The 12,487-nt window shown below is 48.5% G+C and overlaps 1 protein-coding gene across 1 annotated transcript; it reads left to right on the top strand.

The window, feature by feature from the left end:
• Nucleotides 1-3,466: 3,466 nt before the first annotated feature.
• LOC125510028 (protein CORTICAL MICROTUBULE DISORDERING 2) lies at nucleotides 3,467-9,613 on the top strand. Its single transcript, XM_048675118.2, has 5 exons — nucleotides 3,467-3,900; nucleotides 5,082-6,073; nucleotides 6,310-6,588; nucleotides 6,800-6,891; nucleotides 8,415-9,613. Exons 2-5 carry the CDS (start codon nucleotides 5,108-5,110, stop codon nucleotides 9,331-9,333), a joined length of 2,256 nt encoding a protein of 751 aa, XP_048531075.2. The 5' UTR covers nucleotides 3,467-3,900; nucleotides 5,082-5,107; the 3' UTR covers nucleotides 9,334-9,613.
• The last annotated feature ends 2,874 nt before the right edge of the window (nucleotides 9,614-12,487 follow it).

Raw genomic sequence — 12,487 nt, 5'->3', positions numbered from 1 at the left:
GAATTCCTTGCGAGGATAAAGCACTAACCACCCAGAGCCAAAGAGTGTTAAGGCATCACTTAAGTCTTCTTGTTTGTGTGATCTGAAGACTTATTACACTTGAGGATTGTGAATCCTCCAGCCGGTTAGGCGTCGCGTTCTGAGCATCCAAGAGAATTTGTGGATCGCCGGTGAACGAAGTCTGTGAAGGTTCGGGAGTCTACCTTGAAGACTTACTAGAGTGATTGGGCGAGGTCTGTGTGACCTTAGCTCAAGGGGAATACGGTGAGGATTGTGTGTCCTGAGCTGCGTGTTCAGGACTGGGTGTCCGGGACTGTGTGTCCTCAGGTTTAAATACCTAGCCGCCCTAACCAGACGTACAGTTGTCACAGCAACTGGAACTGGTCCAACAAATCATTGTCTTCAACGAGTCACTGGTTTCATCCTTCCCTTCCCTTTACTTACTGTTGGTCCTTGTGAAGTCATTGTATGATTGCACTATCTTTTGTCTTCACTGAGTGACTGCGTGTTCTGTTTGGCTTCATAATATCTTCCTACCTGATCCGCACTACATTGCTGCTATTAATCATTGTGCTCTCACTTCGTTGAATACTTGACTATGGTTTGCCTAGTGTAGTCTACCTTCCGCTGCATGGTAATAGGTTTATTTCTATCGTTTGTCTTCAAAACTTCCACGTTTTGAAGACTTTCATAAAAATCGCCTATTCACCCCCCCTCTAGTCGATATAACACACTTTCAAATATATTCAACAACAACTAGTAGCACTGCATGCAAGCACAGTATGATATGAAATAGAGACAAGTAACCACAAGTAGAGAGTTAGGGGATAACCCAAACTCCAAAGACAAGGATGTATCCCGATGTTCACTTTCTTGGAAGGAAACTAGCCACCTTTGGAGGGGCGGATGTTACCACGAAGACACATCAACGTCACGAAGGCTCACCCTATTCTCCCTTTGAGATATCACCATGAAGGAGATTCTCAACCACTAGTGGTAGACCTTGAGGTGGTCTCCAAACCTTCACAAAATTTTCGAGGGTAATCACAATGAACGATTCCTGTCTGAAGAACTCCTGCCGCCTAGGAATGTTCAACCTCCAAGACTAACAAGATCAAGGGGGAAATGCTCGAGACTTATGATTTTCTTTGGTCATAAGAGGGAGAGGGAGTGGATCTATCACTTGGTTGGAAGATCTCTCAAGAACTCTCACAAGTGCCTTCGAGATATAAGATCTTGTGTGGATGAGGGTGAGAGGGAGCACTTTAGGGTTGTTGGGTGTTTAAAATGAAGTGATCAACCCTTATATACATCAAGCCCTAAAAAGTGGCTGTTGGAGTTGTTGTGCTATGTTAAGTAGGAGGCATCTGGTGATTTCAACATGCATGAGGTGGCTGAAGCTAGTGCACCCTGTAGAAAAGACTACAAATGGCTAAGTGCCAGATGTACCGGACATCCAGTACATGCGGTGTTTCAAAGAGCACCGAACACCCGATATATGCTAGAAATCTAGTAATGTTTGGTTGAGTCTCTTCTATATAGATGTATTATTGGACATCCGGTGGCATGGTGAGCCACCGGACATCTTGTGATCACCAGAAGTATGATAATTTACCTCAGTTTCGGTTCCATGATGGTTTACCGAACGTCTAGTGGATACCGGGCATCCGTCACCAGATGAGTGACCAGACATGTTTCGTTGAATCTCTTCTGTATAGGTGTACATACATCTCGAGGTTACTGGACATCCGGTGGCATGGTGAGCCACCGGATATCCCACGACCACCATAAGTCTGATAATTTACCTCAGTTTTGGTGCCATGATGGTTTACCACACGTCTAGTGGATACCGAACATCCGCACCCGATGAGTCACCTGACATCCAGTAGGTACATGACATGCGATGAAGTAGTGAAAACTGGTGTGTTTTCAAAGCAGCCCTATATGTGTATGATGTGAATATTTTTCTAGGGGCAATTTTGTAGGTGGATGTGCATGGCACATGTGTAAGATGTGAGTGGAGAATATTTGCAACGAACTGAGTTTGAGCAAATCTTTCATGAACCCCAATAATCTCTTAATAGTGCATATGCCTATAATGAAAAACAAACCGAAAACTCTATGTTCATATATTTGTTTCCCTGTTCTTGAGCATTGTCATATCAAGTGGGTCCATGATCCACACACATACAATATCCACAGGGACTAAAACCTGTGATATACTTAACAAACACAAATAGTCCCCTATATGTATATTATCATCGACATCAAAATATAATCAAGGGCAAAATTGCACTTTTAGTAGTGATGCCATAGAAGGACCTAACAATATGGAGATTCCGCCAAACAACACAAACTGATCACGAGCTTTGCCCTGGGGACTACCCTGAGCACTTTACGGATCAAGGTTGGCCATTTTAGGGGAATGATCAAGCAAGACCGAACCAAAAGCAGAGACTCACCTCATTATCATTGCCCATCATCACGTAGCGGAGCCTAACCAAAGCGGCAGAGCAGAGAGACGACATCAAAGGCGACATGACCAACACGAGAGGCAACAAACACAACAACTCTGTTTGTGCCATGTTGCACCATCGCAGACCCCCGCCCCTCCAACAGCAGCACCGCCACCGAACAACGTCAAAAGGCAGCTCCGACTCCACCTAAGGTGTTGTTGTTGGCATCTCCACGACGACCCATACCGCCGTCGACGCCAAGCCGGCCGCACAACCAGCACCACCAACAACGTCCCGACACCAAGCAGCCATCAACCTTATCTGCGATGCTGGCCCCAAGGCAATGCCTTCAAGAAGGACCGATCGACGAAATTTGCGCCGCCGTAGCCTGTTCCACGAGGATTTGGAGAGAGGGTTTTCTTCGCGGTGTCGGAGAGGCGGGTGGAAGGGGACCAACGCCGACCCCTCCAAGAAGGCTGGTTGAAGACACGTTGCCGGAGAATTCAGCTGTTTGCATGGAATCCCAGTTTCTCATTTCTACTACATCTCCTGGCTCAAACTCCTGCATATAAAAGACTGAAAGTTCGTCCGAAATTCGTGCGTTTCACGTGACAGTTTGTATATTTTCGGTTTACTCCTCTCCCTCCCTCGGGCTCCTACAACTTTATCACTCCCCCGCCCCACTCCCGAGAGAGGGGCATAGCGAGAGTGAGAAGCCGAGAAAGCAACGGGCCACCTCAACAGCAACGCACCACCCACCCACGCGCCGCGCTGCGCAACACGAGGAGCAAGCAGCAGGCAGCAGGCAGCAGGAGGGGAGGCTTCGCACAGTGGACCGCCTCCCTCGCCGCTGGCGTCGCGTGTTGTCAGCTCTCTCCTCTGCTACGGGCGGTTACCACTAGCCCCTACGCCCAGGCCCCACCACACTCCTCCCCCCGCCCCGCCCAACAAGAGAAGAGAAGAGAGAGAGAGAGAGAGAGAAGCCGGCCACGAGCTGACGAGCCCACCGGTTGGTCTCCGTTCCACTCTCTCCCTCCCCTCCCTTTCCTTTTTCCTCCCCTCCCCCGTCCTCCCCCTTCTCGCTCCTTCCCCCCTCTCCCCCGTGCGCGGCCCAACGCAGCGCGCCGCTCCACAACCGGCCAAAGCGCGGGCGAGGGATCTTCTCGCCTGACGACGCGCCCCCTCACTGACTGGACCTGGCCTGCGGCAGGGCGCTGCAGGATCGTCCATAGGCTTGGAGCCTTGCAGCAGCACCGCAGAGCACGCACGCCTGCCACGCACGGGCACGCGGAAGCTGCTCCAGGGCCCCCGGGGCCGCCTCCCCGATTCATCATCCCTTCACCCACTCTCCCGCGCGGCCGCCGCAAGGGGGTGGAAGGGGAGCATCCGAGCGGCGGAGCGGCGGAGATTGGCTCCCGCCGGCGCCCGCGGATTTCCGCCGGAGGTTGGTCTCGATTCCCCACCGCTGCCTGAATTTATCTGTGTTTATTTTTATCTGCATACTAAGCATCTTCGACCGCTTTGCTTGTGTTCGCGCCGCTTTGCGTCCCCGTCCCCCTTTGATTTCTCAGTCTGTTCGAGAGAGCTCCGTGCCGAAGGACGACTGCTCCGGCTGGCTCGCCGCTCACCCTTCCTCGGAGGAGGTGCGCCATGAGCTACACGGTTGCCGTGCGAGCCTTCGAGGTGCCCGGGCGTCCTCTGCCCTCCGCTCCCGATTGGCATCCGTTTAAGGTTTCGGCGGAATTGATTAGCGGTACTTCGCGCACGAGATTTGGTTGGTCCTTCCGTTGGTTCGCTGGCGGTGCTCACCTGTTTCTTCTGCTCCCCGCATATTTTTTCCCTGGCCGAGGAAAAATCCGCTGGGTTGGGGGAGGGGAGCGAGGACAAGGACCACCGCCCACATTGATGCCATCATGCGACTTTCTGGTGGTATCTGCTTGTTCCGTGGCGTTTGTTGAGCTTGTCTCCCACCTCCAGCCCCGCCACCGCCTCCGCCTCCGCCTCATGGCCGGGTCCCCTGTTTGCTTTGGACCGAATCCACTCCCCTGCAAGCAATGGCACGGCAGCTTTCCCCTTCCCTGCACTGCATAATTGAGTTCCTGGCAGCCGCAGTTCTCGCCTAATCCTTTTAAGTGATTATTACGTGCTGTTTTGCCATGTTACTGCTACTGTTGGATAGGTGTTCGCATGATTTTCTCCCCACCTTAGCTGTCGCTGTTACCACTGAAATTATTGGGTTACATGCACCAATGATTCCATGGAGCCGTCCCTTTTAATAACTATTGATTATTTGACAGCGATGATAGGGGTGTGATTTTTCACTTTGCATTGTGAATCCATATCCAGTGATTAAACTCTGAAAGATGGTACTGCCGTGGAGAACATGTGGTGAATGTGAGGTTCCTGCTTTAAGTTCCTTGTGACCCAGGTCTCCCTGTAAATAATACATTCACGAAAAGTTGCAGCCATTACTGTAACCAGGTTCATTGCTTTCACTTTTGAACAGGGGCAGCCGGCCAGGTTGTCCAGCAGTGAATTGATAACTAACTCGGCCACTTACGTTGGTTCTGATTCTCCATACACTCATGTGATTATCTAACTGCTGAATCTCTTTGAACATTGCAGAGTAATGCGCTTAAGGAGTTACATCAATGGCGTCATTGGTGCCCGGTGTCCTCGTCAAGCTCCTCCAGCATATGAACACGGATGTCAAAGTCGCAGGAGAACATCGGTCATCCCTTCTTCAGGTTGTCAGCATTGTGCCGGCACTTTCAGGGAGTGATCTTTTCACCAACCAAGGGTTCTACCTCAAGGTGTCCGATTCTTCGCACGCCACTTATGTGACCCTTCCCGAGGAACAGCATGATCTCATCTTGAGCGACAAGATTCAGTTAGGGCAGTTCATCCATGTCGATCGCCTTGAGGCTGCCACTCCGGTACCCATCCTTTGGGGTGTTCGGCCAGTTCCTGGCCGTCATCCTTGCGTTGGCAACCCCGAGGACCTTGTGTTAACCAGCTCTTCCAAAGTTGCCGGCAGCAAGAAAGCACAACCGGCCAATGGATCGAAACCAACCAATGGATTGAAAGATGCTGGTGTCTTGTCGCTAGAGAAGGAAAAGAGCAAGTTAGAGAAAATTAATGCTCCCCACAAAACCGTTGGGACAGAAAATAAGAAACCGGTGCTGACCAAATCAAAATCTTCACTGTCAAAACAGGCTTTGAATGGGGTTACTGAGAAGAAGGAAACAGTGAAACCAAAGGCAAGACCTGCCCGTGTTAGATCAACACCTTCATCTCCAACCAGTGTCTATTCTCTACCTGCAACATTTGACAGATTCTCTAGTGATCTAAGACAGAGACATGGGGTAAAAGGACCAGAGAAAGCATCATCTTCTAGGCTCTCCTTGTTAGAAAGGGCAGCTTCAGTTCTGAAGGTCACTACTGCAGGGAGAAGGTCCTCTGCGGTTAACTCAATCAGTAGCTCTGTGCTGGGTATTGGATCAGGGCCAAAAGCATTGCGAAGAAGCTGGGAAGGAGCTGTAGATACAAAAGCAAAAAATAATTCAGACTCGAAGACGACCAAAGCTGACAGGAAACCTGAGAACAGGGCCCCAACGGTATGTACTATTTTTACCACCCTACTGATAGATGCATTTGATGTTTTAATTTTCTGTCATCACCCTCTTCTCTTTAGGATAGTATTACCTTTTGTGTTTTTTGGAGAACATGGAGATATGCTATAAACCTATTCGTGATATTTATGTAAAGCAACGGAATGTGATGGCACTGTTTCTTTCTATAAACTGATTTTGCTCCAAAGTAACTTTGCTAGTCCTGTTATTCTTGTATGCAGACTCCTAGAAGAAAGCCACCAGTGAACGAGAAGGTGACACATAAAGACGACAGTAAGATTCATAATCCTGCTAGAAAGAGCACGTCAAGTGCTCCTGCTCCTCCAGTCGATGCTGACAAAGCACCAAAGAAACATCCTCCTACTCTAAAGAGGACATCTGGTGGTTTAAGCAACCCAAATGTCACAAATTTGGTTAAGATTCCACCAAACAGCAAAAAACTGACAGATGTCGGCAATTCATGGGCATCACTTCCTCCGTCACTTGCCAAATTAGGAAAGGTATGACTAAGTTCATTGGCATGATCAGTATGGCTTTATTGTACAGTAGAAATTTAGCTATATGGTTTTATCGTACATTAATATGGTTGAAACCATACGCTATCACCAATGTCTATGAATATTGACAAATTCTGTCCATTATCTGTGAGAAATTTTGTTGGAAAAAGTTTTTGTACCTGATGGTATGTTTTGTGGCATAATTCTGTGACAGGAGCTTCTGAAGTACAGAGAATCGGCACAGGCGGCTGCTGTTGAAGCCATGCAGGAAGCTTCTGCTGCAGAAAGCTTGCTGAGATGTTTGAGGTACCTTTCTTCCATACACTAGCCTTGTGATGTGATGTGATCATCACGAAAGTTATATTATGTTGTCATTCGTTGCTAAATGACTTCCATGGACATTTTCTTATTTATTTTTCAGTCAACTATAATCTGTGGTTTGCACCTCATTTTGGGCAGAACATAGTTTCCAGAAAATAGTGTCTGCATGTTAAATACTTTGATGGAATCACATGCTTTGCCCATTAAGATAATAGTAGAAGAGAATCTTTTGGTCTGATTGGGTCATACCATAACCTGGCATGTTTTGCTAGCTTTATCCAAGCATGCAGAGATACGGTAGAAATACGATTCTATTGGTATTAGCAAATTTTGGGATGGATTCATCTTCACCTGCTAGTACCACATGCCAATGTTTTTGAAATCCTACCATGTCGACAGTTCAACCCAACTGTTCATCAAAGACTTGTCCCGTCTGATGAGCTTTATGAGACCCCCAGAGCTCCACATGGCCTGTGGCCGTGGACAGCCTTGACTGCATGTTCCTGTGCTGACCATAACATGCTAGATACAGGACATTATCAGCACACCAGGACAGATTGGTATCCGCAATGTTTTTTAGCAAAGCCTGCTGCCGTTCATGTGACATGCTTCCTTTGCGCTCGCGCCTCACAAGGGCGGAGATCATTAACTCCCCGTTGGTATCATGCTCCAAATGTCCCGGGTCTAGCTGTCCTGCGTGCTGCAATAATGATTGCTATCAGCCCAGCTCGTTTCTGCCCCTTGAGACCCCACCCGTGGTCCGACCCTGCCATCTTTGTGTAGAGATCTGAGAGTGCTGGTGGAACCTAGCTGCATGGTTTTACCAAACCAGAATTAACTTCCAGAACTTTAAGTACATCTCTCGTGAACTGAAAGTTTGAAAGCTGAAACACTGCTGAAGTTCATAACCATCTTATCGGCGGTGTAAATTTTGCCGATTTGCCGTGCTAGAAAAGCAGAGCTCTACAGAGCAAATGGGTCGAATCAAATGGAGGTATTAGCATGTAGGCACAGGGCACGCCCCAAATAACCAAACGTGCAGCTCTTTCTCTATGTTCATGTTGTGTCGTGTAGGGTATTAACCTTGACACTCACAGTACTCGCAGTGTTTTGGTTTGCATATGGGCGACCATTTCTCTGAACTGTGTCTGTTGATGCTGTGTATGGATGGCCTGCTGTTTTTACCTATAATTGCACTGTACTTGCACCTGCGTCTTGTTTCCTTCTACCACCATCAACTGGGCAGCTCCACTGCTCTCTGCTGTCAATCTCATCATTGCTAATGCACAGCATTTTCCAAACCACTGCTGGAAAATGTCAGCATTTCACTCAAATGATGGAAAATTTTACTGTCTTGTGTGATAGAAAATTTTACTGATACAAGCATTACACAGTGCTTTACTGTACACTTGTGCAGTGCCATGTTCATTGTGATTTGCTTGTATTTTAGGTGCACGTAATGATTTGAGATTGATTCTTACTTGGCTTGCTTGTTTTTGTGGGAGCAGCTTGTACGCTGAGGTGAGCTCGACGGCGGAGGAGCAGAACCCGCAGCCGACTGTTGAGCAGTTCCTCGCCCTCCACAGCTCGCTCTCCCGCGCCACGGTGATCACTGACACCCTCACCAAGTCAGCAGCCCCGCCGGAATGCTCAGCGGCCAGCGACGCCGGGACGGTGGTCTCTGCCCCGGACGATGAGGCTGCTGCTGCAGTCGCAGTGGAGCGGCAGCGCCGAGCCAAGTCCTGGGTTAACGCCGCGCTCGCCACGGACCTCGCTGGCTTCGGGCTCTACAACCTCAAGCCCGTCCCGGCCACGGTATCGTCGCCGCTGGCCGTGGTCATCGTTGACGAGTCGGCAAAGCCAGTTGCGGCGTCCCCCAATGCCGTGAAGTCGTTGTCTCCGGCGGCGAAGTCGCGGATGTCCCCCGCAAAGGGGAAGCCGAGGACGGGCCCGGGCGCTACGGCAGCTGCGGTGACGCCCGCCCCGCCGGAGTGGGAGAGGGGGGTAGGCGCGGAGGAGAGGGGGCAGCTGGCTCGGCGGCTCGGGGAGGAGTCCCGGGGGTGGTTCCTCGGGTTCGTGGAGCGGTTCCTGGACGCCGACGTGTCGGCAGCGGCGCCGTGGGACCGCGAGCGCGCGGCCAGGATGCTCCCGCAGCTGAAGCGCGTCAACGACTGGCTCGGCGAGATCGGGACGCGCGGCGAGGCGCCGCCGCCGCCGCCAGCGTCGCAGGACGGGGACGAGGAGCCTGCGGCCACCACCGCGGCCGCTGCCTCGGCCAACGGCTGCGGCGTGCCGGAGGAGACGATCGAGCGGCTGAGGAAGAAGATCTACGAGTTCCTCCTCACCAACGTCGACTCAGCTGCCGCGGTGCTCGGCGGCGCGGCAGCCGCGCCGGCCCCGGCGCCGGCGAGCGGGAAGAAGTCGTGACCCGTGACGTGGTCAACGCATTGATTGACGTGGGGATTGTGAGGCCCAATTGGGCCTCGTCGCAGAAGCTTTGGATTTGTTTGGGCCAAGGAGAATGGTCTTGGTTTGCTAATGTTAGCTTGTAGGGCTTTTGTTCGGCTTTGGTTCCTTTAACCCTCTTCTCCTTCTTCCTCTGTTTCGGTTCAAGGAAAAAAAAGGTGATTTGAAGAATTGACTTGTATTTATAACTGATGTTTTTCTTTCTCTTGGATTTGTATTTATTGCTGATGTTGATTGGATAGCTTGAATCTAATTTGCGAGCGATGTCGTTCGATTGGACGACCTCTAATTTTCCGAGGCCGGAAAGTGATTTGCGCTTAAATACTTGTGTGTCGTCTGATGATCGGTTCTTTGAGCTGAAAACATTCAAGAAAGCTGATGAAAGACTTATCTGGTTGGCATCTCTGCTATGTTTTGGTCTATTTGGAAGTGTAGAAATGCTATTATTTTTAGGGCAAATAAAAATGTTACACTTTGTTAATGAAGTATCTGGAGAATCAGAAATCTGCATGGTGATATCTTGTCATTTTTTTAGATTAACAGGGAGAGCTCTCCCGACTCCATTTGTATAAGAAGCCTGAATACCGGGTCTGATACAAGGGTCCAAAGACCTTATCAATTAGATGATGCCCCGCACGTTGTTGCGAAAATGTTTGCAATATTTCAATGAGATTTTGATTATATGGAATATGAATTCTTGAAACAATAGTTTCTGAAAGTATATAAGAATTAAATGTAAATAGCATAATAAAATGGAATTTTACATGCATGCATGTTGTAATGAATTTTTAATATGCATAGTTACATGTTGAGGTGGGCCTTTTCTTATGCATGTTGAATGATGAGGTGACATACTTGCATGTTGAGAGAAATACCTTAGTGGGGGCTAGCTATTTAGATATAGAAGATGAGGCTAAAATCATGGAACAATGATATTCGATGATCCCGACCTAAAAGTTTTGAGAAGCATTGGGCTTCTTTTGCCTTGAAGCCATTTTTTGTTCAAATATTCTCCAGGCCATCATCCTTAGAGTCGGAGGGATGGCACTTCCATAGATGTCACACTCCATGTCCTGCACCATGACTTGTGTTTTCATATCTCCAAAATCATTCTCATGAATTTCATCCTTTTTCTCCAAGTCATCACCATCTACATCACCAGCCCCCATCTCCATCCATGTCATAACCTTGTTCGGCATTGACACCACCATCTTGTTCATTGACTTGGTCACTATCATTCACCTCATACTCATTTGCTTGGTTCATAGGATTGGGGCCATAAAACCTCGATCCTACCCTCAACAAGTGGTGCACTTCACTTCTAGTTGGGCTCATATCATCACATGCAGATACACACCCGTTTAAGTCAACATGCAATTGCTTCGCAAAAAAGAATAAGTTAACATCCAAGCGAGGGCCTTCGACCTTCATGGCAAATAATTTGAGAGACTTGTCTTGAGAGGCCGCAACAACCTCTTTGTATGCCCCTCAATCCAACTCAGAAGTGATAGGCATTACCTTCATTCAAGAACTAGGTCTTGGACCAACATTATACATTCCTTATAATTGAAATGAACATTTGTTACTATTCCACAACCTCATCATAACTAGGACTTCTCACAAATACATGGCTATCTCCTCGTCGGCAACAATCTCGGTGTTGTTACTTAAAATTGTTGCGTTCTCCACATAATGAACATTAACGATTCTCGCCATCTAAAAAGAAATGGCAAGCAATATAATGCATCAATGAAAGTTGTATGGTGTAATACCTAAAGCGCATCACAAGAAATATAGCATCAAGTAAAATACTATCTAAAATAGGTCACGCCCTTACTTGTCTTCTTTCCTCTAACATAAACCCTAGCCCTAAGCCTAACTCTAGTTCATCCATGGCAAAAAATCACAAATATATGACTAACCCTAGTACTTATTACGCATCACAAACATCATACTAATCATTATTTCACCACTTGAACAAATGGAATTGAGTGAAATACCCAAACAAGGGTTTGGATAGGAACAATGCGATCAAATCGTGGGAGACGAGAGAAGTTACCTCAAATGATGCCAAGGGGATCAACCATGAGCAAATGGCACCGATTTTGTTTGGATTTCTGAGAAGATTATCTCTGTGTGTGTGTGAGGGGGGAGGCTGCAAGTTGGGTGGGAGAGAAGGAAGAAAGGTGGCGTAAGTGGTTGACACGCCCACCCAAGGCCCCGCGACCAATTACCCCTTTAGGGGCAAACATCTGAGGTTGTGGTGTTTTGGTTGGGGGGTACAACTACCCCCTACGGTGTTTGGTCTCGGCCATGCCAGCCCTGGTGAACAACCATGTCTTCGCACTCCATAGTCTTCATATGAGTGTCTTTCATGCCATAATCTTCATCGTGAATGTCTTCACGAACCACCATTGTCTTCAATGTCTTCACACATTTTTAGGGGTCATCTCTGGTAGGTAAACCGAATCAATAAGGGACTACTACCTGTGTTATCCTGCAATTCTCACAAACACATTAGTCCCTCAATCAAGTTTGTCGTCAATACTCCAAAACCAACTAGGGGTGGCACTATATGCACTTACAGGAACATAGCAGCAAGACGGTGCCAGTCGCCCAACTCTACAGGATAGAGGGACCTCCGAAATCCCAAGCCCCAACCGTTGTGCGAGAGCTCAAAGATTGAGATCTTGGGATTGGAGTAGTACGAGAAAAGAACTGGAAAGGAGGACGCAAGGGGGGTATCCCCAGTTCACCAGTCCAACCAGAAATGGGTCGAGGCCCCATCGTTGACCACAAACTTAACATGGAGGCGGAACACCTCCCTAACTTTGACAAGATCAGTCCAAAACTGGGAAGCCCCGGTCGCTACCGTAAACATAGGGCTGCCATTAGGGAAATATTTTGCTCTTAAGATCTCAAGCCATAAAGTACCAGGGTTGCCGGTCAGGATCCTCCACCACCATTTCACAATGAGACACGTATTCATGACCAGTGTGTTGACAATCTCGAGCCCCCCCCCCCCCAGGGCTTTTAGGTTTGCAAATGGTAGCCCATCTAACTAGTCTGTATTTACGCTTGTTCTCAGCAGAGTTCCAAAAGAAGGCCCCTCTAT

This window comes from Triticum urartu, chromosome 5A (genome assembly GCF_056163025.1).
Source record: "Triticum urartu cultivar PI428250 chromosome 5A, HENAU_Tu73, whole genome shotgun sequence".
Classification (NCBI taxonomy): domain Eukaryota; kingdom Viridiplantae; phylum Streptophyta; class Magnoliopsida; order Poales; family Poaceae; genus Triticum; species Triticum urartu.
The sequence above is the reverse complement of the archived record's forward strand: the minus strand, read 5'-3'. Positions and strand labels throughout refer to the sequence as shown.